General features: G+C 54.2%; 1 protein-coding gene across 3 annotated transcripts in view; it reads left to right on the plus strand.

Annotated features, from left to right (window-relative positions):
* The window catches only part of TUB (TUB bipartite transcription factor), an 88,211-nt gene that overhangs the window by 56,569 nt on the left and 4,604 nt on the right, over positions 1–27,038 (plus strand). Inside the window, exons 1-11 of one of the 3 annotated variants that reach the window (XM_043580564.1) lie at positions 7,635–7,807; positions 17,255–17,306; positions 17,782–17,944; positions 19,900–20,043; positions 21,409–21,576; positions 22,598–22,719; positions 23,183–23,380; positions 23,664–23,776; positions 24,649–24,766; positions 26,302–26,400; positions 26,621–26,792. In XM_043580564.1, the coding sequence (XP_043436499.1) occupies positions 7,770–7,807; positions 17,255–17,306; positions 17,782–17,944; positions 19,900–20,043; positions 21,409–21,576; positions 22,598–22,719; positions 23,183–23,380; positions 23,664–23,776; positions 24,649–24,766; positions 26,302–26,400; positions 26,621–26,792 (1,387 nt within the window). In that variant the 5' untranslated portion in view covers positions 7,635–7,769. Of the gene's footprint in view, positions 1–7,634; positions 7,808–17,254; positions 17,307–17,781; positions 17,945–19,899; positions 20,044–21,408; positions 21,577–22,597; positions 22,720–23,182; positions 23,381–23,663; positions 23,777–24,648; positions 24,767–26,301; positions 26,401–26,620; positions 26,793–27,038 lie in introns of those variants that run through there. The other 2 variants (XM_043580563.1, XM_043580565.1) reach the window with 2 other exon arrangements.

The raw sequence follows: 27,038 nt of genomic DNA on the forward strand, positions 1-27,038 counted from the left end.
GTAACACGCTTTGCAAATTGTTTAAATTGCATTTCAGGGTCTGATTCCTCTTGCTAGAGAGATTGGTTTATGAATTCAGAGTAGGATTGTTTAAAATGCATTTCACATTTTAAATAACCATGGTTTTCTTAGGTGAGAAAGAATAACAGGTCAAAAATGCACACTCACAGGCTTTTCTGAAAGGTTACAATATAAAATGTTCTTTGCTGGAGGATATGAAGGCACTGGCTCTCTGTTTGACAAAGGAGAGGGCTCTGCTAGATAAATCCTGCATTATGAACAAATGAGAACTGTGTCCCTCTCTTCCTGATCAGCTTAATTCCTTGTTGCTTATCTGCAAATCCAATAATGCCAGTAAAACAAACCCCTCGGGCAGGCTGAGCTCAGGGGCCTGGACGCTCCTCCTCAGAAGCCTTTTTGTGTTTATAACTTCAGTTCCTACTCCCTGGAGAGCAGGGCTCAGAAGCCCTGTCAGAAAGTGGGCAGGAGAACTCGTCTGGGAGTGAAAGTTTTCCCAAGATGGGTCTCCCCGCCCCCAGCCCCAGTCCGGGGCCCTCTGAGCAGGAAACTCTATAGATTCTCAGAGCGGAGCCAGGGAACTGGGGACCGAGCAGGTATTAACATCCAGCATCCTTCCTGCACATCCCCTGTGCCCCTGCAAGATAAATAACCTGGCCCCAAATTGCAGGCGTTTCTCGTGCCTGCATGCTTAGAGTGTGATCACCTGGGTGTCATCTTCCTGCTATATCATACTCCACTAGGTGACTAAGGATATTTCAACTGCACAGCTTTTAAAATATTATTTATTTGTTTATGACATCCATGGTGCACTGACAGTATTTATTTACTGTTTATTTCCCCCAACTGGGGCAGGGGTATTTTCTGTGCTCTTTAGGGGTTACTAGGCGCTCATGGGAGCTGAAAAACCAGACCTTATAGGAAACCCAGCACCTAGAAAGAGGAGCCACGTGTCAAAAGGTTGTGGTCCTAGGGTGGCCTAGCTGATGGCACTAGACTGTGTCTCTCTCACCCTGGGCAACTTTTTATGAGACCATTCATGTGTGTTCCAGCACGTGGAGCTTCTTTATAGGACATTATTTCCTGCAATAGCGGATCCCATCCCATAAACCTGTTCCTCTGTCGTTAAAAACTCCCCATAAAGGGTGCTTAATGATCCCTCCTGTGAATACAGAATTCTTTACTTAACCGAGTCCCAACTGATAGACATTTTGTATCCCCAACTCCTGCCAATTTCTCCTATTAGAAATAAAGCTGTCATGACTATCTGTACATAAATGTAGCAGGATTCTTGCACAGAGTCGTGACACCAAGGCTTTTCTTTCCAGGAAGCAACTTTATTCGTGCCGACACCACTCAGTTGGGTTCATCCCCGAAGAACTGAGCCCTGAATGCCACGTGGCATAGTTTTTTAATACATTTTCTATTTTTTTGTCTCCCGTATATGGTAACACACAAATATGCAGTCTGATTAAGTGGTCTCATGTTACAAGGTTGTGAGGAATGTTGTCACATACACGAATAGTCAGGTTGCCTTGAGGTTGTTTTTTTTTTCTTTCCTTAGGGAGGGGACCCTACCACATAAACTTTTGATTCCATTGCATATTTCCCCTGGCTAGATTTCTAGAACAGGAATTAATGAGCCAAAGGGCTAAGGCTCTCATCATTTGGTTTTCTCTAGAGGATTGCAGTTAAGCCTGTGGCTCTAGAACTCTCTGGTGCCTGAGCTTGAATTTGAACTCTCCCACTTATTGTCTGTGTGACTTTGAGCAGGTTATGTAACCTCCTGTTTCTTCACCTGTAAAATGGGGATAATAATAGTACCTACCTCATAGTGTTGTTAGGATTCAATGAGAGGAACCATGTGTGTGAATAGGCATGACTCATGAGACGTCGTCATAAAGCAAACTTTATTTTTGTCTCCCACGGTCTCTTTAATTTTATTCTATGGGGCTGCTCCCCACCCCACCCACCCACCCCCCCCCCCCGCAAACCTAGATGAAATTGACGGTAAGTCCCACGACTTCTCTGGCCACTTTCAGGGAACCAAAAGTTGTCCTGTGAGTAATTCATATGTCCTGTCTTTTGCAATAAGCAAATCTTAAATTGCGGAGTTACCCATCATGATCTGCTGAAAGCCAGCTGCCTGCAGGAGAGGGTCCAGTTTGCAGTTCTGACTCTTTCTAAGGTCTAAGGTGAAGGGGAGGAGGGGAAGAAGAGAGGAGAGGGGCAGGAAAATTCTTCCTCCTCTCTCTCACGTGAGTGCCTTTTGAGGTTCTTGGAGACCATTCCATCGTTTGGGGTGTCTCCGTAAGCACAGCTCCCTCGATGTGAGTGATGCTCGCTCTCTATCCTCCATAGGACACTCTGGTTCCTTTCTCAGGCCCTGGGAAGCCTGGGTCTATCCCCTCTGCCCACTGTCACCTTCTCCCACAAGGGGGTCCTCTTGACTGGGATCTAAGACAACCACATCTGGTCCTCTTCGCGTGGGCCCCCCGAAATACTCACGTATCCTTTGCCCACAAACCTGACCCTGAGGCGGCAGAGTCCTCTTGGCCATCAGGGCAGCCACCCCCCCACCTGCTCTCTGGATTTGCAGGCATGAATCAGTTGCCTGTGCCCCACGGCCTCAGGACCATTATGGCCACATATGAAGCCATTCTGGGGGGGGTCTCCAAGCCCCACTCCCTGGACTTGAGGCAAAGGCCATGTACCCTGCTGTGCTCCCACTGAGAGTCCGCTGGACCCCGAGGCTCCTTCTAAAATTCCTCCTAGACCTCCAGCAACATTTTTTGCAGACTTGCATATTTTTTATGTATTAGAGGCGGGTAATGGGCACCTGGTCACAGACCCAGGTTTTCACTGCCTCTCTTCCAAGTCCCATTTGGGGCTATCCAACCTCACTTTGGTATGTGGTATCTATTAACGCGGAGCCTCGACTGGAGAGTTGCATTTCATCATTACCTGCTGCCCTTATTTGCTTTTTATGGAACATGTGGAGAAGTGCCAGGCACATAGCATGTACTCAACAAGTGATGGTCTCGTGTGACCCCAGCTCACAGACTCCCCACTTACGTTCATTTCGTCACTATTCCTTTTGACTTTATCCCTATTACCTTGTTTTATGCTTTACAATTTTATTTTCCCTGTGGACTGTGCTGGTTGTGGTGATGTTGGTAGTGATTTTAATTTGCTATTATCTTCTGCAGTTATTTGGAAAAATATACGTATTGTTTTTATTTTTTCAAAGTTTATTTATTTTGAGAGAGAGAGAGAGAGAGAGAGGGAGTACAGGTGGGTGGAGTAGGGGCAGAGAGAGAGGGAAAGAGAGAGAGAATCCCAAGCAAGCTCCACACTGTCAGCATGAGCTCAATGTGGGGCTTGAACTCACAGACCGTGAGATCATAACTGGAGCCGAAATCAAGACTCAGACGCTTAACTGACTGAGCCACCCAGGTGCCCCTACACATTTTGTTTTTAATTCTTCTAGTGCTTAGCCTGCATTTTTTCAAATATGTCAGTAAGCCTATCTGCCTCACTTTAATCATGGAGAAATGGGGCAGTGGGCACTGTCCGGCTGTCCACATATGCTACCGTTTTGCCATGATGTGTGCCCAATGGCTTTGAAAAGACACTGGGCTCTGGTCTAGCGTCCGCTCATTTCTGTCCTGGACTTTCCAAATAGCCCACTAGCAGTTGCCAATACCTCTGGCCTTGTCTCCCTCTGTCCGCCATTTTGCTCCCAATTATGTCTTTCTAAAAGTACATCTGGGAAGGTTACTCTTGGCTTCAAACCCTCAGTGATGCCTCATTAGCTCTAGAATAAAATCCACACTCCTCAGCCTGGTGTCCAGGGTGCCAGGGGATCTGGCCCTACCTTACCTTTCTAGGCCCTTCTCCTGCCACGTGGAACAGCTACCCTCCATGCCACCACACGGGTTTTGGTTTTCAAGTGCATCGGTCACATATTCTCATATCCTGATGCCTTCGCTCACGTCATCTTCTCTGTATGGAATGCCCTTTGGTCAGAGACCAGCACAGCACTGGGCCAGTTGTAAAATCTCAGTAACTGGTAAGCTTCCCCCTTCCTTTCTTATTAGTCTCTCAGAATCCTTCAAGGCCCGATTCCAATGTCATCTTTTTCACTCTCAGGACAGATTTGTCCTAACCTGACTTCCCCTCCCTCTGGTACCACTGGCTGCCCCTCCTCTGTGCCCCCAGTACTTTGTACACCTGTACTGTAACCCCAGCACCTTGGTGCTTTCAGTCCCTCCTGCCAGATGGAATGCTCCCCAAGAGCAGCACTGGGCCGGCCTGACACCTGCCCAAGCCCTGCGTGGACCTGTGAGCCGGGTCGGGTCCAGTGGATATATGATTGATTCGAATTGCCTTCCTCACCCTGCAAGGATGCAACACCAAGCTACTATGCAGGGCACCTTGGGACTTAGTGCCCAATCTGAATAGGTATTCACTTATTATTCATATCCGTTTGTTTCTAAAATTGATTAGAGGTGAGCCACACTCAATAAAACTGTTAAATTAGAAACAGAAAATTTAAGACTTCACATGGAAGTAGCAAAGTGCCAGAAGAAGGTGCTAACTTTCTTCCCTGGCTGAATGAGTGTCGCTGAGAGCAGCTTGCACTGGGGTTCTTCGGCTGGGGTGGCAGATATAAGGGTCTCCTTGGGGCTAAACTCTTTCACTCCCCTCACAAACCATGGCCCTGTCTGAGAATGCCTAAAAGGCAACAAGGAGAATTTAAATTCACAGAAAATATCTCACCCTTGCAGGATTTGGACAGTGGTGAGGAGGCCGTTGGGGGTTGCTACATGGCAGCATTTCGGTACAGATCACCTTGTTCCGCGGGCTAAATTTGAAAAGCTTAGGCCCTTTCTCAAGGGTCATTGTATAGCACAGTTGTATTTTAACCATGGCCTAGTACAGTATTCCTCATGTGGCTTTCTGAAGTGGCTTTTCGATGGAAGCCAAGGGCATACACATAAAATGTCAACCAGGGGAGCTATTTGAGCAGGAAAACCCATTGGCAGTTCTGAGTTGAGTGTGAACTCTCACATACCCCTTTTAACTCACAGAAGCACACACTTAGATCCTCCCCATGCACACATATCAACACACCATCCAACAAACATTCTTGTGCAGACCCATTCAGATGCAGGGACACCTTACCACACACACATTCCCTCTCTCTCTCCCGCACACTCATACGTACATGGCACAGTCCCACTGGCTCCCACACATCCCATGGGCACACACAGCCTCTATAGGACATGGGGAGCTGTCTTATTTCTGCACCTCACTCTGCCTCCAGATTTTACTCCCTTAGGACAGAATCTACAGTATCTATTTAATAGATTCAATTACTTCAGGCTCCTGAGACCTTCCAACTTGATTTTGATTGCTTTAAGGTGTCAGATAATTTGGGAATGGGGGAAAGCAGCCTCAAATTCTTGAAGGGAAAATCTTCTAGGCTCTAGTCATCATCAAAGTGGCAGCTGCTGATGGAAGTTTGGGGAACATGGTCTGGATGGTGGGACCAGCCTCCTGTTGCTGGGCAGGGCTCCGTCCTCCAGTCCTACAGGACAGAGGCCCTCAGGGTAGTGCTTTGTTTGGCCTCCAAGGCAAGGACCAGTCCCTTTCTGCTGACCTTCCTGGGAGCCTGATCAGCAGAACCGAGGCCTATGCCAAATGTCCCAGCAGGCAAGGAAACAGCCCTGCTTTTTGCCCCCTTGCACTCACTCTGAGGTGATTTCTTTTGTCTGCCCTCTGTCCCCTGTGACAGGGATAGCTCTTGGAGGTTGATAAATAATCAGAGGTCACAGCCTTCAGAGAGTGTCAATGCTGTACCAGACAGAGATGGATCTAACCTGTCGTGCGCTCCAGAAATCAGAAGAAGGAGGCTGGGTGTGCATCCATGTGCACTGCACGAACGGTGATAGGGAGGAAGGAGGCGAAAGGCAAGGGCTGTGGACCCAGACTGCTGTGTGTGAATCCTAGCTTCACCGTTGAGTAGCTCTATGGCTTTGGGCAAGATCTTTGCCTTCTGTGTGCCCCAGTTTATTCTGCTATAAAATGGGTATGATGATAGCATCTCCCTCCTGGGGTGGTTGTGAGGATGAAATCAGTTACAGCGTAGAGATAGCACCTGGAGCTCAGCAAATGCTCCACACATTTGGTTATTGTTTTTATAGTTAATGGGCAAGGCCGCCAGGAGGAAAGCCTGGGATGGGAAATCCTGGCCGTGGACCTAGGGCAGCAGGATGGGGCCCTCCTTCAGCGGAGCTGGTTCTTCTCACACTCTCCACCTCCGACACCCCCGCCCCCCCACCCCCCCCCCCCCGCCGTGTCGTGGAGTCACCACACAGACCCTCTTCTGGCATGGTTACCCGGGTGTGTGCGCTGCTGAATCCAGGGCGCACATGAGGACACCCACATGTAGTGGGAAGAAAGTGCCCCTCAGCAGACCGCTGCCAGATCACCTGTCCTCGCTTCCCTGCTTCTGTCAGCCGGCTGTGGATTCACTAGCCTTCACCTCATCATGCCACGGCTTGCTTTAAAGTTGATGTGAGTCACAGCCAAGACTTCCTCAGCACTCAGAGACTTTAAGATGACCTTTGTTAAGAAGTTTTTGCTTTCTTTTAAGTGTAGCCCCTAGAAAGAGCTTTGGAGGACAGAGACCCTGGTTCTATTTCAGCTCCATCGCTTTGTAGCTTTCTGTCCTTGGGCATCTTAGCACTATTGAGGCTTTATTCTCCAGAAATAGAAATAAAACACTTGCCTCTCAAGGCTGTTGTGTAGCTTAAATAATATAAATTCATAAGGGCTGGGAATGCAATAGACGGTTTATGTTCTCCTTGACGGCTATAGCTTAGAGGAGAAAGACTACTGCTGCTAGGGAGCAGCTCCTTCACAGAAAACCAGAGGTTCCCTGGGGACCTGTGAGGGGGTGGGGAGGGTGGGGAAGTGGAAGGGGCCAAGAAGGGAAGGCCAGCCTCCAGAGTTTGGACCAGCGGGTTCCCTGGGACCTCTTCTGTTCCAGACCGCAATCCTTTCCGGCACCGAAGGATCCCCTCCCCTCCCCCATCCCTCTTCCCACCCCCGAGCTGAGCAGCGGTTCCCATCTCTTAGCGGAGATAGGTATGCTAGGAAGGCAGGTAGGAGTTAGAATTATCTCGGCTTCACAGAGGAAGAAACTGACGCTCGGAGGTCTAGGGACCCGCCCAGCGGCTTTGGTCTTAGCCTCGGGTGGGCGCGGGCGCGGTCACGGTCACGTGTGTGGAGCTGGAGCCCCGCGGCTCCCGGGAAGGCGCGGGGGCGGGGGCGTTGGCAACACCAGCGCCGGCCCGGGGGTGGGGTCTCCGCCGGGGGGCGGGGCGGGGCGAGGGGGGAGGGGGCGGGCCGCCACGCAGCACTCTGGCGGTCGGCGCGGGACCGAGTCCCTTTAGCAGCGCCGGGCCGTGGGGGCCGGCCTCTCTCGCCTCTACGCGCGCGCACGCCCGTCCGCCCGCCGCGGCCCCGCGCACTCCGCCGCTTCGCCCGTCGCGCCGCGCAGGCAGCCGCTCGCCGAGCCCGCGGCCGGGGCCCTGGCGTGCAGCGCGGGCCTCGGAGGGGCCCGGCGCCCCGGCCCGGGAGGATGCGGCCCGGGGCGGCCCGGGAGCTGAGCAGGGTCCCCGCGCCGGCCCCCGCGGGCCCCGGCTTCCAGAGCCGCAGCCGCCGCCCCGCCCCCGGGAGACATGACTTCCAAGCCGCATTCCGACTGGATTCCCTACAGGTACGCGGGAGCCCGTCCCACCTCCCCTTCGGCTCCGGGACGCGGGCCCGGCCCACTACCCTCCAGCGCTGAGGGCGAGGGTGCCCTCCACCCCGACCCGGGGCGCAGGGCTCCCATATCCATCCCATCCAACACTGCGGGCGCGGGCTGGAGGCGCTGGGCCTTCCTATCCCAACTTTGGGCCCCGGGCGGACTGAACCTGGCTGCCCTGCTTCATCTCCCGTCCGCCGGGGTTGCTGAAAGGGTCCAGAGCTCTGGGCCTGTGTGGGCCCTTGTTGGGTCCGGCAGCGCCATGTGGCCGCCTGGGGAAGGAGCGCACTGCTCTAAGCCCCCTCCTAGGCCCAGCGCACCGGGTCACATGCCAGTGTAGCCGTGGACAGACCCCCCGGTACAAGCTGCAGGCATGCACCTTCCGTGAGTGCATCCAGCCAGAGATGATCCTGCTGGTCGGTTCACACGCTCAAAGCATGAATTCCTGGAGACAGTTATTCTGAACCAAGATCACCGGCTGCTTATATACACATGCACCCTGTACGTCTCCCCCCACACTGATTCTTGGGCTCACACGTGTGTACTACTATCTGTGCACATACACATCCTGTATGGGACGATACCTGACACCTGCTACCCACTCACAGATACTACTCCTATCTTTCAGAGACTCAGAAATCCACTTGCTAACAGGTCCATACCTGGACGCACACTAACTCACAATACATAGAACTGCCTTTACATGCATAAGAACACTCATGAAAACACAGAAAGCACAGCCACCCTGTGTTCCCAGACTCTGGTCTGTTCCAAGGACAGCTGGGCTTTGCTACTTGTGTGGAGGTCTGGGTGGGGGAGGAGTGTGGGGGGTTTCACCCAGGTGCAGGCCTTTCCCCCATGCACTCCATTCTCTCCGTTACCACTGGAATAGATCTCATCGTCATGGCAGCGCCAGATCCTTGGCCACCTATTGGCTCCTGGTTGCCATGGGCTACGGGGCTGTCTCTAGGCCTCCCAGAGAGGCATGTGTGTAAAATAGGTGCTGGACTGCTAGGGTCCACTATGTTAGTGTCTGCTTAGGTGCACAGGCCCATGGGTTGTAGGAACAGACCCTCAGGACCCGCCTTGTAACAGCCAGCTCTTGGGGAGGGACGGACCTGAGTCCAGTCACTGATAGGAAATACTTCTGACCGAGCTCTTCTATAGTCTGTCCAGACAGCATCCAAAATGGAAACCAGCTGAAACCGCCTGAGGCTTGTTAAAAGCAGATCCTTCTGCAAACAAGCACCTGTCAACTGGCCTGGGGATTCAGGGTTTCTCTTAAGAACTGTTGTCTCTAATCTCAGCTCCTTTGGGGGCTTTAGGGTTTCCCAAGTTAGAATTTGTGGGTGCTCCTCCCACCGACATACCCACGTGCACACATACACAAGTCACTCCTAGGATTTCCTGAAGACCTAATGCAGTCACACCTCAGAGTCTCCCATATATCAGGGAGATATTTCTATCAGGAAACTGGGGCTTTGCTGACTCAGAAGAGCTGCTACCCTACACTGGGCATCCAGGCTAGGGGCACAGGTAGTTTCTGGAACATCCTGGCTTTCTTGACACACCTGTACTGAGGGGGTGCAGCCACAAGGAGTATCATTAACCTTTTCTAGCCACCCAGCGGAGGTGCCTGGGGTAGTGCCTGTGGGCTGAGTGGCCTCCAGTGCTGTGGGAGTACGAGTATGGAGGAGCAGGTGGCAGGTGGTGGCCACAGACTAACTTCGGAGGGAGGGAAGGGACAGCACTTACAGACACGACGGTGCGGTTAGGGTCTGGCCAACTGGGTGCCGGGCCAGATCGTGGTTCAAGGAAGCCTCTCCCAGGAGCCAAAGACCAAAGCAATGCATAGAGTAAGTGCATAGGTCTTAGAGAAAGTCTGTCTCAAATAGGGGAGTCTTAATCCTGCCCCTAGGAAAGGGGGCCCTGGAGAAGTGGGGTTGTCTCTGGGAAGTGGCATTGTCCTCCAGCAATCCCCAGGGCACTGGCATCCTTCGAGGAGTGAGTTGGCACTTATTCCAGCCCAGGTCCAACCACTCCATCACCCCATCCCCTTCTTGGGCCCGCACACTGCACCTGGAGCACAGAATCTTATCACCCTGGCAGACTACCCCTGAGGAGCAGCTTGGCACCCTTGTGGCCCTGCCTGCTTGCTGTCCCATTGCTCTGTCACCCCTGCCTTTTTGCTCTGTGGCCAAGAGGGTGGGTCTCAAGCTGGGAGCAGGCTATAGTCAGAAGTTGCCCGAATCTCTCGTGCCTTGTTGGGGTCTTTCTGAGCGTGCACCGAGCCTGGGACGGCACTGGACTTTGGGTGTAGACTTCCAGAATGGGGAGGCCTGGGCTGAGAGGAGGAGATGCAAATTGCCTCCTTGCGTTAACTGGGCTGCTGATTGCAGTTAAAGCCACATGCCTGTGTGATCACCGAAAACTGGGGCAGAAGACTGGCAAGGCAGTTTACTTGCAGATGAGGGGGATGGGCACGTGTGCACGCGCCCTGGTATGAGGTTTCCCCCCTGATGTCACAGCATGTCAGAACTGGAATGTGTTATTTGGTTTGGGGGAGAGAAGCCGGTCGATTTCTTATTAGCTCTCCTGGTGGGGGTTTTATTCCCTCTGTGATGGTTGCACCTGCGTTCCCTAGGCCTGGCTCATTTTCTTCTAAGCGACGCCAGTTGGTGATAATCTTCTTAAGGGTAATTGTGGCTCAGTTTACAATGATTATGGATTAATCTCACATTCTGACTCAGAAGGGAGCCATTTAGTTTATAAAGTTGAACAATTAGAAGAGCGTTTTGCCTTTTGATATGTTTCTGTTATTACTACTAATAATTTCCACTTCTGCCATTTTCTGTCCGTCTGTGTTGTTCTTGAGTATTAAATGCCCTTCATTCCTGACTTCACAGCCTTTGTTGAGCTGCAGGTGGAGTATTCAGAGTGGGGTGTGCTGGCCAGCCCCTGTCCTCAGTGCTCTGTCCGCATGGTCGTGCGGCCGTTGTCTGGTGTGTCTCCAGCCAGGCCCTGAACTCCTGGAGAGCAGGGACCTCATCTGGTTCTTGGCTGTGTGCCTGGCATGAGCCAGCATAGACAAGATGCCTGCTACTTCGAATCAAAGAGGCATCCCCAGATAGCTTTTAGGACTTCCCGGCTTTCCTGGCTCCACACCCAGGTTGTCAGCACACCCGAGGGATGTAGTACTCCCCTCTCAGAAAAAGGAATACTTCTGGAAGAGTGTGGGCCTAGGTTAGAGAATGAGAAGCTCGGCTGGAAGGGCCCTTGCTGTCCAGTCCTCCGTGCAAATGCTCTGTGCAGTAGCCTGCCATCAGATGGCTATGACCAGTAGAAAGTTCTTCCTTGGGGTGAGCCTCAGCATGCCTCTGGGTGTTCCCTCCTCTTGGCTCTTTTTGGGGTCCTCTCACCACTTCCTCACTACGCTTTCTGGAGAGTGGAATGGCCGCTGACCAAGCAAGACCTGACTCTTTCAGTTCTGCCTGTGTGGGGAGCCTTGGGGCGCCCTGGATGCTGTGGCCTGCTGCTTCGCCTGTGGCAGCAGGGGCGAGGAGCAGAATCTCTCTCCACTCCCCGCCCAAACCCCCCTGGGAAGTCTTCCTGATGTTGCTTAGGGCAGAAGGAGAAGGAAACACAGGGGTGAAAGAGTGGACTTGGGGAGCAGGCATCCTGTTGGTACACTCAGGTTGGTCTCTGCCCTCCTCCAGCACAGGCCTAGAGGTACCTGCAGCCTGCAGGGTGTGGCCTGTCCCACAGCAGTGGAGGGAGGCTGTTACTTCCTGGCCCGGGGCCGTGGCTGACGTTGAGTCCTCACCATCTCGGGGAATGGCTTTGGCTCACTGACTAGTCACCTTGAGGCCTCTGTAAACAGAACCCTGAAGTCTCATCAGGCTGATGTCAAGCCCTGTGTCCCCCATTCTGCCTGTGTCGGGAAGACCTAGGTTCGGGGACCCACATGTGAGACATGACCTTCTCCTGTTAGGTTTCTGTTAGACTCTGTTAGCTCTCCAGTGTCTTCTGAAGTCCTACTGTCTTTTTAAAAAGAAAAAAATTTTTTTTTAATGTTTATTTTTGAGAGAGAGAGACATAATCCGAAGCACGTTCCAGGGCCTGAGCTGTCAGCACAGAGCCCCAGGATCCGTGAGATCATGACCTGGGCCACCCGGGTGCCCCTGAAGCCCTACTGTCTTAATGAACAGTTTAGTATCACTTCTACTTTGCGTCATTTGAAGTCTGCTGAGAGGCCTGCCTTGTCTTTAGGTCATCAGTAAACATGCCAACCAGGGCAAGCAGGATGCTAGAAACCTTCTCTGACTATGGCATGCCCTATTGTTGCAAAGATCTTTGAGTGTCTGTCTTACTGGAGAAGCATGCCATTCATGTGGCTTCATCGTGCCCATGGGTGACCATCACTGGTCCCTGCGAGTCCGTGTGGAAGCCTGGCTGTGCTATCCTCCTGTTTTCCCTGATAGGTCTGGGGGCATGTGCCCTGACTTGACAGTGGCCTGGGCTTGCTCCTGGTGGTCACTGGGTCTTCTAGCTGCTCACTTGGCCTGTCTTAACCTGGGGGCCTACATAAGACTCGTTGATCTGCAGGCTATAATTTCTTCCCCCATCTGAACATAAGGCTGCATTTGCATACTTCCAGCAACTCTCCAATTTCTTTTTTGTTCTTTAGAGAGCACCAGCTGTGGCTCATGGTCCTCATTTGCATGGCTGAGCATTAGAATCACCTACGTTTCTTGTTTTAAAAGAGAGAGTGCAGTGAGGGATTGACTCTGGGGTAATTTCCCCAGCAGTTCTGAATTACCAAGTCAGGCCCTAGTGCCCATAGCAGTTTTAACGCACCTGCTAAGTTTGGGAATCAGCGGTTGGAACGGAGAGGGTCCATCCGGGGAGGCTGGGACTCTTCTTCCTTCTGGGGCTCCCTCTGTTCCCAGCCGTACTGTTTCCATGATGTTCCAAGCAGCCACTAAGCAACGAAAGCCACAGATCTGAATGTGCCGGGGTGGGGGTAGGGGAGTCTGGCATTGGGTACAGGGGTTGTGGCCTGGCCCCCTGGGTGGTCTTTCCAACTCTGGTAGGCCATTTCCCTGATTCCCTGGGTCCGACAGGGGTAGTTTCCACTGTGATTGAGTGGAAGGAATGAGGGAGTAAAAGGGGAGAGTGAATTGGCCATGGAGTACGGGCCTGTCCCTGGGTAGCCTGACCCCCAGGCCTCTGGTCAGCTCTGGTGGGTCAGCTGAGCATGTAGGGTGGCGTCTGAGATGAGAGGCAGGGAACCGGCTTCCTAAATGTGTTGTCCCTGTCTGGCCCTTCCATCCCATGGGAGAAGTGCCCCGTTCTCATTTGTTGTCAAGCACAGTTTTCTCTCCAGATATCTGTTGGGCATCTTGGAGGGAAGCAAGAGGGTATGGAGGGGCTCTCCTTGGGAGGTGAAGGGGCTACCTTGTTGGTCCTGGGCAGAGTGGATGGATTGATGGACGCCGCAGCCTGGGTTTCTCTGACCCTCATGAGCCAATGTGGCTCGTGGTCCTCATTTGTATGGCTGAGCATTAGCATCATTACATCTCTTGTTTTAGAAGCGAGGGTGAGGTGAGATTGACTCTGGGGTAATTTCCCCAGCAGTTCTGGATTACCAAGTCAGGCCCCAGTGCCCATAGCCATTTTATGGTGCTTTCCTGGGTCTCCCTGGTCTCGTCCCCAGCAGGAGATGCCTGTAATGAAGGAGCCACCAGGGTCAGCTGGAGGCCCCATCCATCAGTGTCCGAGGCTCCTGGCGGGGCTGCAGCTGGCAGCCTGGGCTTGGCAGTGGTTCCATAATTGGAGCCCGAGTTGTTAAAAAGCCATTACTGTCTCCTCTGTGGTTATCATTTAATGCTGCCTAGAATAGTGCCCATCAGACAGAGGCAGTGTCGGTGAGAAAGGAAGGTGCTGAAGCGGGAGCTGAGAGGCAGGGCTGTCTGGAGGGGTGGAGCCCGGGCCTGCTGAGGAGGTGAGAGGGGTTTCCTTGACTCCCTGGAGACAGCCATCCTTGTTGTCATTGTGCTCCTCAGCAGCTGGGGTTTGCGGGGATTCCGTTATCCACCAGGGACGGGTGTCGTGTGCCCGGATACATTGCGGTTAGGCAGTGCAAGCCTATCCCTGCTGGGGGACCGTGGTTCGCCTCGTGCCTTTGCGGCTTTCCTAGAAACAGTGCTGTGCCAGGAGCCTGTTCGCTGTACCTGCTGCTGCCTGCTGTCGGAGCCACTCCATGTAGGTCCTTTAATTGCCGGCCCTCCTGGGTGGGTCTTGCTCAGCCAGGCACGTTGTGACTCACCGGGCACAAGTTGCTTCTCCCAACTGCCACCCCCAGCCTGCACGTACCCCCCCCCCCCCCGCCCCCACGGCTGCTCCAACAGGCATGGTGGATGGCTCTCTAGGCACCTCCAGGCTGAGTTTCTGGAATCTCTTCAGAAGCCTACCCCTAGTTCATCCATCTTTCTGTTCATCCATCCATCTCTGGTGGTGAAGTCCATTCTGCTTATAATCTTATCACTGTTGCTAAAGCCTGCAGCTCTTCATCTTTCTCCTCCATCAGGGAAAGGAGATGGGGCCAGAGGAAGAGGAAGGCAGCTTCCTTACCTGGGTGTGACTATAGAATGACCGTGGCAGTGGACAGTAGCCTGGGGTAGGAATGTACCCTCCTGCACGAATAAGGACATTAGAGGCACTGGGCAGCAAGGCCACCATGGCTGGAGCCACCTTTTGTCCATCCAGCTGCCAGTGTGACCCAGCAGTTCTGGAGGTGGCTTTGCTAATGTCAGCTTAACCCTCAGATGGATGTCCCCTTTTCTTTAAAAAAAAAATTTTTTTTTAATGTTTATTCTTGAGACAGAGACAGAGTGTGAACAGGGGAGGGGCAGAGAGAGAGGGAGACACAGAATCTGAAACAGGCTCAACAGCCCTGACGCAGGGCTCGAACCCACAAACTGTGAGATCATGACCTGAGCCAAAGTCGGACTCTCAACTGACTGAGCCACCCAGGCGCCCCTGGATATCCCCTTTTCTAAATGACCCTAGATTTTAGTGTCAGCACCATGGGAGGCAACTTCATTGCCCTGCTCAGCAAGCCCAGTGCCAGGATGACCCAGATGAGTGCCCTCTGCCCTGCCCTGTGAAAGTACGAGCGACTCGCATCATCCCAGCAAGCCATGAGACTGCCTCTCCTGCTGGCGGGAGGTGGAGCCGGCAGTCTGGCAGAGGTGACACGGTCGCCTGTAGCCAGGCCACTGGCACGTGACTGAGATTACAGGCCGCCCCGTGTGCACCCAGGCACAGAGCTTGGCAAGCAGAGCACGGGTGGATTTCAGGCCCTGTCGCTTCTGTCAGCCAGGTGCCACATGGAGTCCAGACTGCAGTCTCCATCTGTATCCGGGAAGTTATAAATGAATATGCATTGCTCGTGCAGCAGCCCAGGGTAGACAGTGGTGTTTGTGGACTGACCTGTTGAAGTCTGTGGGAGCAGACGCTTTGCCTTGGTGTTATTCAGTCAGACCACTGACTTAGGTGGAGAGACCAGTGGCAGAGATGTAGCCTCTCAGACCTGGCAGGGCCCCCAGGCATCTTGCTCACTCTAGTACCATCATCCTTTCTTCAAGACCCTTGCTGCCACTCTCCCGTCATGCCTGTTTTCTCTGATGGGGCACTCACTGTCCCAGACAGCTTGCATTTTTAGGAGCTTCTTCCCTGTCCTCGGCCCTGGCAATGCCTTCAGGGAGTCCCACATGCAGCTCTAGACTATTTTAGGTGGGCCAAGCCCTTGACTTCGAGCATGTCTGTTTAGTAGTGTTTTCTCTTGTGCTCTGGCAGCCAAGGATTTTGGTGAATAAGGCTGTGCATGGCCCCAGGTCACAGTTAGGGCTCCTCTTGAGTGTACAGCAGTCCCTGGGTATCAGGAAAGGCCTTCAAGTAGGTAGGACAGCTGCCAGTTAAAAACATGCAGTCGTTATAGCTTGTGGCCAGGGAGGTGTGTGGGTGAAGCCAGAGGTGGGCAGTGAGCTGTGTAATCCGTGGACTTCCTGCCCCCCCCGCCCCGGCCCGGCTGCCCCAGTAGATGGATGCACAGGTAGTTTGAATGAGCTGAAGGGTCCTTTCAAGTCAATGATTGGTCCAGCTAGAAAGAGCTGCTGTTGTCAGGAGGAGGTGGAAATGGCTTTACCTTGTCTGTGGGGCGACTTGACCTCATCTTTCCCCCTTACATGCACACTGTACTCACCTGCACACAAGCACACCCACTTCTTACGCAGGTGTTTACATGCATTGATATCCAGGTATGTGCTTATCCACGTAGATGTACTCCTATATTTGCGCACATCCCCGTGTATTCACATGCATGAGATACACTTAGAGCTTCACACACAGACCTGATGCACTCAGGCAAGCCTGTGCAGGTGCCCACACAGGTCTGGTTCAGGGGCAGGCTCCAGCATAACTGGGCCAGGGCAGCCTGGGGATTCCCAGGACTCAGATCCTCAGGCTCCAATCTTACCCCTTAACCTTGGCTTTTATAGAATTTGGGCTTGGGTCTCATGTATGTGTCTTGGACGAGAAGGAAGGCTAAGTGGTTGGAGCTCGCTGATTATGCTTACCTTCCTGGGAGGCAGGTCTGGTGTATGTGAGGTGATGCTACCTGTTTTAAGACCTTAGGGACTCAAGGATTTGATGCCCTGGTGCCCCCTGCGCCATATTGGCTGGTTGCTGGGCTATGTGCTGACATGCTGTGTCTGTTTGCAGACATGCCCACCCAGCCCTGCCCTGAGGGACTGGTTGGTGTTTTAGCTTCACTCTCCCAAATGAGGGGACCCTCAACCGTCTTTAAGTGGGGAAGGGGAGTGGGCAGTGTTGGCACCTCCATTCTGCCACCCGGAGAGCCAGGAGTTTGAACAGAAGGGGAAGGTGTCTGCCCCAGAGGATCCAGCCTCCTCCAGAAAGGATGGAAAGAGAGGGGAAGAGCTGGTGAGATCCGAGAGGCACCTGGAATGGATGGGCGCCTGACTCTGAAGCCCAGCCTTGGGCCCAGCTTCTGCCTGGTGCCTTGGGACAGGTTTCCTGGATCTCAGGCATGTTCCTGCTCATGGGCGCAAAGGGAAAGTCTCCTCCTGTACTTACTGGGGCCAGGCTGACTAGGAATTCCTTGAATCAGCAGGGATCCCAGCAGGAGAAAGCTCTAAAGTGGCTAAAATATGGCTCACACCTTTTTGTCTGGAGCCAATTTCCAGAGGGTGGCTCCACCCTTCCTCCCTCTCCTATGTACCCAGGAGTCATGACAGGAGGGGTTTAAAGAATGCAGATGTGCTGGGGGTGGGCTCTGGGCTCCATCCTGGCATGTGGTAGGCAGGCCCTTAGTGCCCCTCTCTCCCTCTGCAGTGTCTTAGATGATGAGGGCAGCAACCTGAGGCAGCAGAAGCTTGACCGGCAGGTGAGTGGGGTTGGGGCCAGGTGGAGGCGTGGTCAGCATTTGGCGTCTTGGCCTGAGTCTCCAAGGGTGGGGAGGGAGGATCGTCTCCCTTCCTGGGGTGGCTCTGTCTGGGGAGGAGGAGGCTCTCACAGAAGACAGGCAAGCCCTCTCTGCCAGATCAGCATTAGCATTGCCCCAGAACCCAGGGCTTCTGTGGGATAGGCAGCTGGACCACTGCAGGTGGAACCCTGGACATCTGTGCTGGGGTCCTGCCAGGGCAACTCCCCGGGCTCACTTTTGCCTCCTTTTCCTGGACCCTGAGTCTCAAGGTACCTTGGTCCGGAGTGGGCTGTGGATCCCATCGCAACCTCTAGAACCGAGCTGAACGAGCAGGGCCTTCTCTTTGATCCCAGTTGGGAACCTGCCCTCTGGGCGGAAGTGATAGGCTGCCCTCTCAGGGCCCGCCAACTTCCCTGCCTGTCCGGTGCCTCTGTAGCGGGCCCTGCTGGAGCAGAAGCAGAAGAAGAAGCGTCAGGAACCCCTGATGGTGCAGGCCAATGCGGATGGGCGGCCCCGGAGCCGGCGGGCCCGGCAGTCGGAGGAGCAGGCCCCCCTGGTGGAGTCCTACCTCAGCAGCAGTGGCAGCACCAGCTACCAAGGTATCTGCCCTTGGGTCAGCCTGCGCAGGCCCCTGTGCTGTGGCTTCATACCCTGGCTTTGCTTTGGGGAGCCCCTCAGGGACTTCCTGCCTGCGCCGGCGAGGGGCTCACCCCATCAGGGTGTGCTCAGGCTGGTTGCGGCTCCCAGCTCAGGTGGAGGGAGGCGGGCCGAGGGAGGCTGGGGCCTGGAGCCCGGGGCCCCTGCATATGCTCAGGCATCTTGAGGCTTTGGGAGTCTCGTAAGTCACTGCCATGCAGCTGTTTCAGCAGCTGTTTTCTTGAGTACAGATTGTGTGCCCGGGGCAGGGCCAGGCCCGCAGAAGGACAGCAGCCCTTCCGGAGGGAGTGTGCCTCCCATGTGACAAGACACAGCTTCCGGTCGCACCACCATAGGTCACCTGCTCACTTGTGACTGTGAGCAAGTCATTTCCCCTCTCTGGGTCTGTTTTCTCCCAATGCAAAGTGAGGATAATTCTGTTTCTCGGGGCTTTGAAACATTGAAACGGCCATTGTGTGTTCCACTGTAGTCCAGTCTGCTGAGTGCTGTTCCCTGCTGAGACTCGAGACCAGGCTGCGTGCCTCCTGCTGCCTGGGAGGGCCAGTGTTTGCCCAGCTCTGAGCAATGGGCAGGGCCCCAGGAGGCGGCCTCACAGGTGACTGGCTGGCCTGGGCTGGGGATGTCCTAGAGTACCTGCCACCCCCACCTGCGGCCCTAGCTGTCTCCCGCCCTGCCCTCTGCTGGCTCCTGGTGTTAAGTACAATGGGATGGTTTCCAGAGGATGATTGGGGAGTTTGACGTAAATCAGAAGTGTTTATCCCAGCAAGTGGTTTTTGATTTATTGGCCATGCTCATTCATGTTAAATATTTGTTTCTTAAATATATTTTGAGGGCTTGGTTTATGTTAGGCTCTGGATTAGAGGCTGAGGGTGCTGGGTAAGCACAAAACAGGTGTGGTCTCTGTTCACGCATGAACCTTAAGGTCTCAGAGGGCAGAGAGAGTTAAACAGATAGTCACAGGTGTATTTTGCAGAAAGAAACCAGGCTCTGGGAGTGAATGGCAGAGAGCCTACTCCCAGACTGGGGTCAGGGAAAGCCTCCCTGAGGAGGGCACAGGTTGAGTGGGAGTTCAGTTGGGGTTAGGGGACAGTCAATAGTGAGGGCGGTTCAGGCAGCTGGAGCAAGGCTTCTGTGGCAAGAGGGAGGACCGGGTGCACAAGGCACTGAAAGAGCCTGGTGTGGCTGGGACTTGGGTCTCCTGAGAAGTGAGGAGTGTGAGATTAAGGCCAAGGCCAAGTGGAGGGGAGCTGGAGGGGCCAGACTCACAAGAGCATGTTGGTCATCTTCATGTTATGAGCATTGAGAAGTCATTCAGAGACTCTGAGCAGGTTGGGGTCCTGATGTGTGGAGACTTTGGAGGCCATCCAGCTGTGATCTTGTGAGGCCTCTCTGTCAGTGTGTGCAACTCTTCATGTCCCAGACTTATTCTCCTGCCTTGGGGGTGCTCCAGCATCCAGGCTCCTGCGGACTTGTCCTGTGAGGGCCAGCGCAGGCTCCCCGCCGTGCTTGTCCTGCTAGTTCTGGGCTCTACTAGGAGATGCAGCCTTTTCTGTCTTCACCATTTTCAGTGACCCACACTCTCCGGATCTTCTCCTTTCCCCTGCCCAGGCTCAGAATGTTTGCTGGCCCAGAGACTGACTGCAGTGCTTCTTGATGGATCATGGTGTGGGCCAGCTTGCTGTGACTTTATCACACTGGAGTGGGGGTGCCACCTCCTTCCGGCCCAGCCTGCCCTGGGCCCCTGTGCCTTGTCAAGATGGGTGGTTCAGAGGCCCCGGTGGGGCTCAGGTGGTGGTGCAGCCCTGGGAAATGTTGTGCTGAGAAGTGAGTTCCACTTGGACCTCTGCTCTCACCTAGATCTCACCCATTGCTCTCTCTCTGGCTCTCTCCTGAGCAGTTCAAGAGGCCGACCCAGTTACCAGTGCACAGCTGGGAGCTGCCCGCCCAACAGCACCAGCCTCAGCCAAGAGAACCAAGGCAGCCGCAGCAGCAGGAGGCCAGGGCGGGGCCTCTAGGAAGGAGAAGAAGGGGAAGCACAAAGGTTGGCTTGCCTCCACTACAGCCCTCCTCAGGAGGCCTGGCTCCCACTGGAGGGTTGGGGGGAGGCTTCTCCTCCAGACTTGGAGGTAAGGGACAGGGCGGGAGGCCTCCACGAAGGCCCGGAATGGCACTCAGGCCCCCACCCAGCTGGCTCATAGGCTTCGTCTAGCTCATGGAGTTCCTGCGCTGGCCTGTGGGTGTGGGCAAGCTCTGCCTGCTGCCAGAAGTGACGTGCATCTCGGCTGGGTCAGGCCTGGGAAGTCCCTCCCCCACCCGGCCTGAGTGCCTGCCTGGCCAGCTGCCTGTGTCCTGCCCCAGGACGCTCCCTGCAGCAGGTGTCACAGCCTCCTGGGCCGCCTGCCCATCCTTGTGCAGTGCTCATGGTTGCCCTGTGGGCTTCCTCCACTCTCTGCTCGAGTCCTGACTCCAGCCTCCGGGCCCACAAACCAGTCTGTTCTCTGTGCTCCTCTCTCTCCAGAAAAGATCCCCAGAGATCGAGGACAGTTTTATAGTGGCTCCTGCCACGAGTCCTGTCTCTGCTGGCTAGACACTCTGTGTCCTCAACCCTTGGGCAGGGGCCAGTGATTGCCAGGCCTGTGGGCCATGGTTGGACAGTGGTATGTCCAGGTTCCTAGGCTTCTGGAGCTGACAGCAGCATTTGGCGCACAGCCCAACCAGGCAGGGCAGCTGCCACCTGTGTGGGCCAGGCCTTCTGTTACTTGGGCACCTGGGGCTGGGTGATGTGGGACGGGAGATCTTCCATGTGGGAAAGCGAGTGTATGCCAAACCCCACCTTTTTCAGGAGGCCCCATATGTTTCGAATGATGTCTATGAGTTACCGTGTGTGTGTGTGTGTGTGTGTGTGTGTGTGTGTGTGTGTGAGAGAGAGAGAGAGAGAGAGAGCGCGCGCGTGAGTGAGCGAGCAGCACGGGTGTGCCTGTGTTGGAGAGAGAGAGAGAGAGAGAGAGAGATCAGCACTGGTAACCAGGAGCTGGTCACGTCTGTGAACGAGTGGTGGCCTTGGGTCTGGTCACGATCGATCTTTGTTCTCCATCTTGTCCTTTTCACTGTGCAGTTGGTTTTGTAGATGGCTGTTTTTCCATAGGGATGTGAAGCATTTCAAACCAACCCTCGGCAGCTAACTTGGGGGAACAGCAGAAGAAACGAAGTCCATGTCCCTTCGTAGCTTACCGATCGTTAACAGGCTGGCAGCAATCATTAGTTTTTTTTAAAGATCAGTTTTGCAAATAAAGTTTTGCAGAGAGTCTCCCCACTCGTCCCTCACCCACCTTAAGGATGTCTGAGAATCCAGATTCTCCCTCCCCCCCGAATCCCCACGGAACTCAGGAGTGTCCGTGGCCTGCAGGCACCAGCGGGCCAGCAGCACTGGCAGAAGACAAGTGTGAGGCCCGAGGCCCGGTGCAGATCCTGACTGTGGGCCAGTCAGACCACGCCCAGGACGCAGGGGAGACGGCAGCTGGTGGGGGCGCACAGCCCAGCGGGCAGGACCTCCGTGCCACGATGCAGAGGAAGGGTGAGCCCTGTGGGGTTTCAGTGACACCCCCAAAGCTCAGTCCCAGGTTCATAGATGTACCCTTCTGGAGGAGCATGGTCCTCCTGTGTCTGTTGCGGTCCCTCCTAGGCCCTGGTAGGGGGGCACAGTTGGACACCAATGAGAAACTTGGGTGTAGGGGCCCCTGATAAGGCCAAGTTAAGGGAAATAGATGTGAACTGGAGTGAGCAACCTGTCCACAGCCCAGCCCTCTCTCCCTACTTCCATCTCCTGTCCCCAGGGAGGTCTGGGTTTGGAGACAGATTTCCTTTCCCTTTGGTTCCTTTGAAAAAGCTCCTTTTGCACAATGTTTCCCCTGTACCTGCTCAGCTCGGGGAGCAGAGCCAGAATGCCGAGAGGCAGGGCACATCCTCCCGGGAAACCTGCTGCCCAGAGTTGCACCTCCGTGAGCCCTGCCTGAGGGAGTCCCTGGCACACGGTGGTAGAGGGAAGCCTGGCAGTGCCACATGCTCCAACAAGTCAGATCAGGGCCGGCTTCCTGGAGAAAGGGCCACTGAGGCAGCGTGAGGCTGGGGACAGCATTCCAGGTGGGGAGCAATGCGTAGACAGAAGGCCGCAGACAGGCTGGGAGGGGAGTCGGCAGCCCCTGCACATCAGGCTGGGTGAGGAACTGGGCCTCCCCCAAGCAGATGCCATTGCCTGTGCCAGCTGACGCCTCTGGTGGTCATGAAGGCCCCCTGCACAGGGTCAGCTCTGCTCAGGCCTCACTACCCAGGAGTTGGGCACTGTGACTGGGGGTTTGGGGGAAACTCATGGGGGGACTGAGCTAAAGCTGGGGCGGGGTCACACACTGACTGTGAGCATCCCCAGCTCACGTGTGCGCTTGAGAGAATGTGTCCTTGCGTATATTTGGGTGTGTGTGTGTACCCACGTGTGTACATATGGCTGTACGTGTACGGGTGGCTCAGTGCTTCTGAACAGGTGTTTGTCCAGGCATGTATATGTGACCCCTCGGCCCTGCCTGCTCCCCTGCCTGGCCCAGGTGTCTCTAGCAGCATGAGCTTTGAAGAGGAAGAGGAGGATGAGGACGAGAATAGCTCCAGTTCTTCCCAGCTAAACAGCAACACCCGCCCCAGCTCTGCTACCAGCAGGAAGTCTGTCAGGGTGAGGCGCTCTCCTGCCCAGCAGGGTGTGGACGGCAGTCTTCGGAGGGTGATCATCTGGGCTGCAGGGGAATGGGTGTGAAGAAATGATAGTTGGCTCTCCTGGGACTAGGCCTAGGTGCCCACCAGGAGCTTCTCTGGACCAGGGCTCTTCTGTCCTCCTATCCTGCCTCCTCCCCAGTCAGGCCAGGAGTGGGGGGGCGGAGGGGTAGGGCTCGAGTTGGACAGGATGGCCCTGAGAACCTGCCCACATCCTCCGTCTCCACCCCCAGGGACAGCTGAGGTGGGAGAAGGGCTGAGGTGCTGGCTGCTGACCCCAGGGCCAGCATGGCCAGGCCCATGTCCCAAGGACCTTGCCCCAGTTCCCACCACCACCACCCCAGAGGGCAGCTTTGGATCCCAGACTGCCAACTGCACCTGCTCCAGATCTCTGGAGCATCAGGCTCCTACTCTCTCCCCGGTAGGAGGCAGCCTCGGCCCCCAGCCCAACAGCCCCAGAACCCTCGGGGGATGTTGAGGTCCAGGATCTTGAGGAGTTTGCACTGAGGCCGGCCCCCCAAGGTATCACCATCAAGTGCCGCATCACGCGGGACAAGAAGGGGATGGATCGGGGGATGTACCCCACCTACTTCCTGCACCTGGACCGCGAGGATGGGAAGAAGGTGAGGTTGGCCTGCACCTGCAGTTCTGCCGGGGGATGGCCTGAGGTCCCGGGGCTGGGATGTGACCGGAAGCCTCAGATCCAACACTGACCTTTCAGTTCCCCCAAAGGGACAGAAGCCTCCGTACCTGGTCGGTGCGTACCTTTGTGTCTGCTGGTGCACATGTGTGTGTGCACACACATATGTTCAGGAGCTGACGCAAGGGAGAGTCGTGTGTGTGAGGGGCACCTGTAATTGTGACCAGAGGCTGGGCCTGGAACGTGACTTTGCTCCATTCCCCAAGGTGTTCCTCTTGGCGGGAAGGAAGAGAAAGAAGAGTAAAACTTCCAATTACCTCATCTCTGTGGACCCAACAGACTTGTCTCGAGGAGGGGACAGCTACATCGGGAAACTGCGGTACTAGCGCTCCCCTGGGAAGCAGGCAGGGGTGGGAGGGAGGGGCAGGGCCAGACCCTGGACAGGGCATGTCTTGTCCCTGAAGGAGCTCTAGGTTAGGGGTCAGATCCGCTCATGGAATTCTGTCTGTCCATCAGATCCAACCACAGGCCCAGGTCTGTGCCATTCTAGAGCCAGACTTGGGGATGGACCTTGTGCACCCTACCCTAAGCCGCTCCCAGGCGAGTGGGGCACAGGCCTGCCAAGAGTGGTGGATCAAAATCTCAGGAAGTCATTGAAGATGTAGGCCACCATGGAAGAGCTGCTGTGTCCCCATGGTCTGTGCTAGAGCCCTTGAGGGAAGAGAATGCAACCTTGGGATCGGAGAAGGGCTCTGAGCTAGTTCTTGGGGAATGTTTGCTGAGGAGCAGAGTGCCAGATCGGGGAAACAGAAGTCAAGCTTAGAGATGAGGAGGTAATGCTGGAGACGGGGCTGGACCAACACCATGGGCTGGATGGGACAGAGGAGTTCATCTGTGATATCCACTCTCTACAGGATGTTGAGTCCCCTTTACAGTCTTGCAACATGCCGTTGTGCTTGCTCACCTCCCATGAGAGGAGCACTCCTGTTCCTTGAGGGAAACTTGTGGATCCCAGATTTACCTCCTGGAATTTCCCTCACTGAACTAAGATGCCCTTTGATTCTCTTCAGAGCAAATCCAGGCCTTGTGCCCATGATCAAACATGGGGATTCAGTGAGTGGGGTCCCCCCCACCCAGGTCTGTTCCTGGCTCAATCCAGTATGTTCTGCAGGCTCCTCATGGGACAGACTGAGCTTTTCCCTGCCTTAGGGCAGAAGGTGCATGATCCTTTATCGATTGCCTGTCCTTCAGGTCTAACCTCATGGGCACTAAGTTCACCGTTTATGACAATGGAGTCAACCCTCAGAAGGCATCATCCTCTACTTTGGAAAGTGGAGCCTTGCGTCAGGAGTTGGCAGCCGTGTGCTATGTGAGTCTTGCATTCCTGGTCTCTAGTCTCCAAGTTAGACATGACACGGAGGACTTGTCCAACCTGTGGGCTTTCCCATCTTGCTTTGTGAGTAGACAAGACTGTACAGAGTTGGGCTGCTCTCTGTTGGAGTGGCCCCTGTCTTCAGAGCTCAGACCACAGATGGCCATCTGGCCAGGGAGCCTTGGGAACCAGGTGAGCTCTATATAGCCCAGCCTGGGAGCCTCTGGGAAAGGAGACAGGAGGCCTGGGTCATCCCTCATGTCCTCCCTTTGGTATGTAGGCCCTCATGGACTACAAGGCCCTTTGCATAATCATCTCACTGAATGTACAACCTAAGAGCTCAGTCTTATATCTTTTATCATATAGATGAAACTGAAGCTCAGAGGTTGGGTCACTTGCCAGTGTCCTATAGATTCTAAATGACCAAACTGGAATATAAATACAGGGGATTTGTCTCCATTTTAAAATGGGGGATTGGTACCTCCATTAACCTGGACACGGATACTTCTAAGGCGGCCAGTCTGGGAGCTTCGTAGCTGTTTTGTATGATCCTGTGCTGCCACCTGCTGGTCACCTTTGGGGAGGCAGCCCAAAACTCCAAATGCTTTCTGAGCCCCAGCTGTGTTGCAGGTACTGTTTGAGGCACTGAAGATACAATAGTGAAGAAGAGAGATGTAAATTTATACCTTAAACCTCTGGTAGGGGAGACAAGCTATAAAACATATAAACAAAATAAATAATGTTCCTGATGAATGTGAAGAGGAAACAACAAAGCAGGGAAGAGGGATATGAAATATTAGGCATGTGTAAGCTTTTAGGAAGGATGGTAGGGAGGGTCTCCCTGAGGTAGCACTTGGGTAAAGCCCGGAAGGAAGTTGGAGCCAGCCATGTAGGTGTAGGGGAGAACACAGCCAGTGCTAATGTCCTGAGTGACTGGCATGTATGGGGAATAGCAAGGAGGGCAGAGTGAGTGCAGAGAAGAGCAAATAGTGTGGAGAGGAGAGTGATGGGGCCATACCATGTGAGGCCTTGTGGTCAGGGTAAGGCCTTCAGCTTTTAATGTGAATGAACAGTGGAGGCAAAGCATGGGACTTGACTGCTTGCTGCTGTGTGAAAAGATGGGGGGGCAGGGAAGGTTGGAAACAAGGAATCCAGATAAAGGTTATTACTGTCATCTTGGTGAGACGTGATGCTGGTAGAAAGTGGTTGAGTTCTGGATATAATTTGAAGGTTGAGTTGACAGCATTTGCTGATGGATTAGAAGTGGGTTGTGAGTGAAAGAGAGGAGTCAAGAATGAACAAATGGAAGAATTAAGTGAGAGACTGTAGGTGTTGCTGGTTTAGGCAGAGCGGAGATTGGGGAGCTTGGTTCTGCATGTGTCAAGTTTAGAGATGCCTGTTAGACATTCAAGTGGAGAGGCTGGAAACGAGCTCATCATCTTTAGTCCCTCTCCCCACGCCCCTGCCATCTCTCCGTGAGGTAAGTAGAGTCCTCTCCAGTGTTGAGTTCTCGCTCTGTGTTTGTTTCCCAGGAGACAAACGTCTTAGGTTTCAAGGGGCCACGGAAGATGAGTGTGATTGTCCCAGGCATGAACATGGTTCATGAGAGAGTCTCCATCCGGCCCCGAAACGTGAGTCTCTGCCCACCCCTTCCCCATCATCCCAGCCTCTGCATGCACTTCTGTGGACAGAACTGTAGCTGGCTTGTGTCTGTGGAGGAGACACAGTGTAAGAAGCTGTGGAGGTCTAGGGAAATCTAAGAACCCCACCCCCAGGGCACATCCCTCTTCAGGGTGGTTGTGGTGCGGCAGCACAGGGCTGGGCCTGGCTCAGGGGAGGCTGCCTTCCTAGGAGCACGAGACGCTGCTAGCACGCTGGCAGAATAAGAACACAGAGAGTATCATTGAGCTACAAAACAAGACGCCTGTCTGGAATGATGACACACAGTCCTATGTACTCAACTTCCACGGGCGCGTCACACAGGCCTCTGTGAAGAACTTCCAGATCATCCATGGCAATGACCGTGAGTGTTTCTGCCCTTACTCATTATCATCCACGTGGTAGCCATGGCCTGTAGCTCAGGATTCACTCACCCAGCCCAGCCTTTACAGGCCAGAGCTTAAGGACGTGGGTCATACGGCTTAGGTCAGATGTCAAGAGCTCTCTAACCATAATGACGGGGAGGCCTTTGGAAGAACCTTCTTTGGAGCCCTAACCCTAGTCAGCAGTCTCAGGTGTGGAAACACCCTCTGAATGGACTTTTTCTCTT

This window comes from Prionailurus bengalensis, chromosome D1, assembly GCF_016509475.1.
Source record: "Prionailurus bengalensis isolate Pbe53 chromosome D1, Fcat_Pben_1.1_paternal_pri, whole genome shotgun sequence".
Lineage (NCBI taxonomy): Eukaryota > Metazoa > Chordata > Mammalia > Carnivora > Felidae > Prionailurus > Prionailurus bengalensis.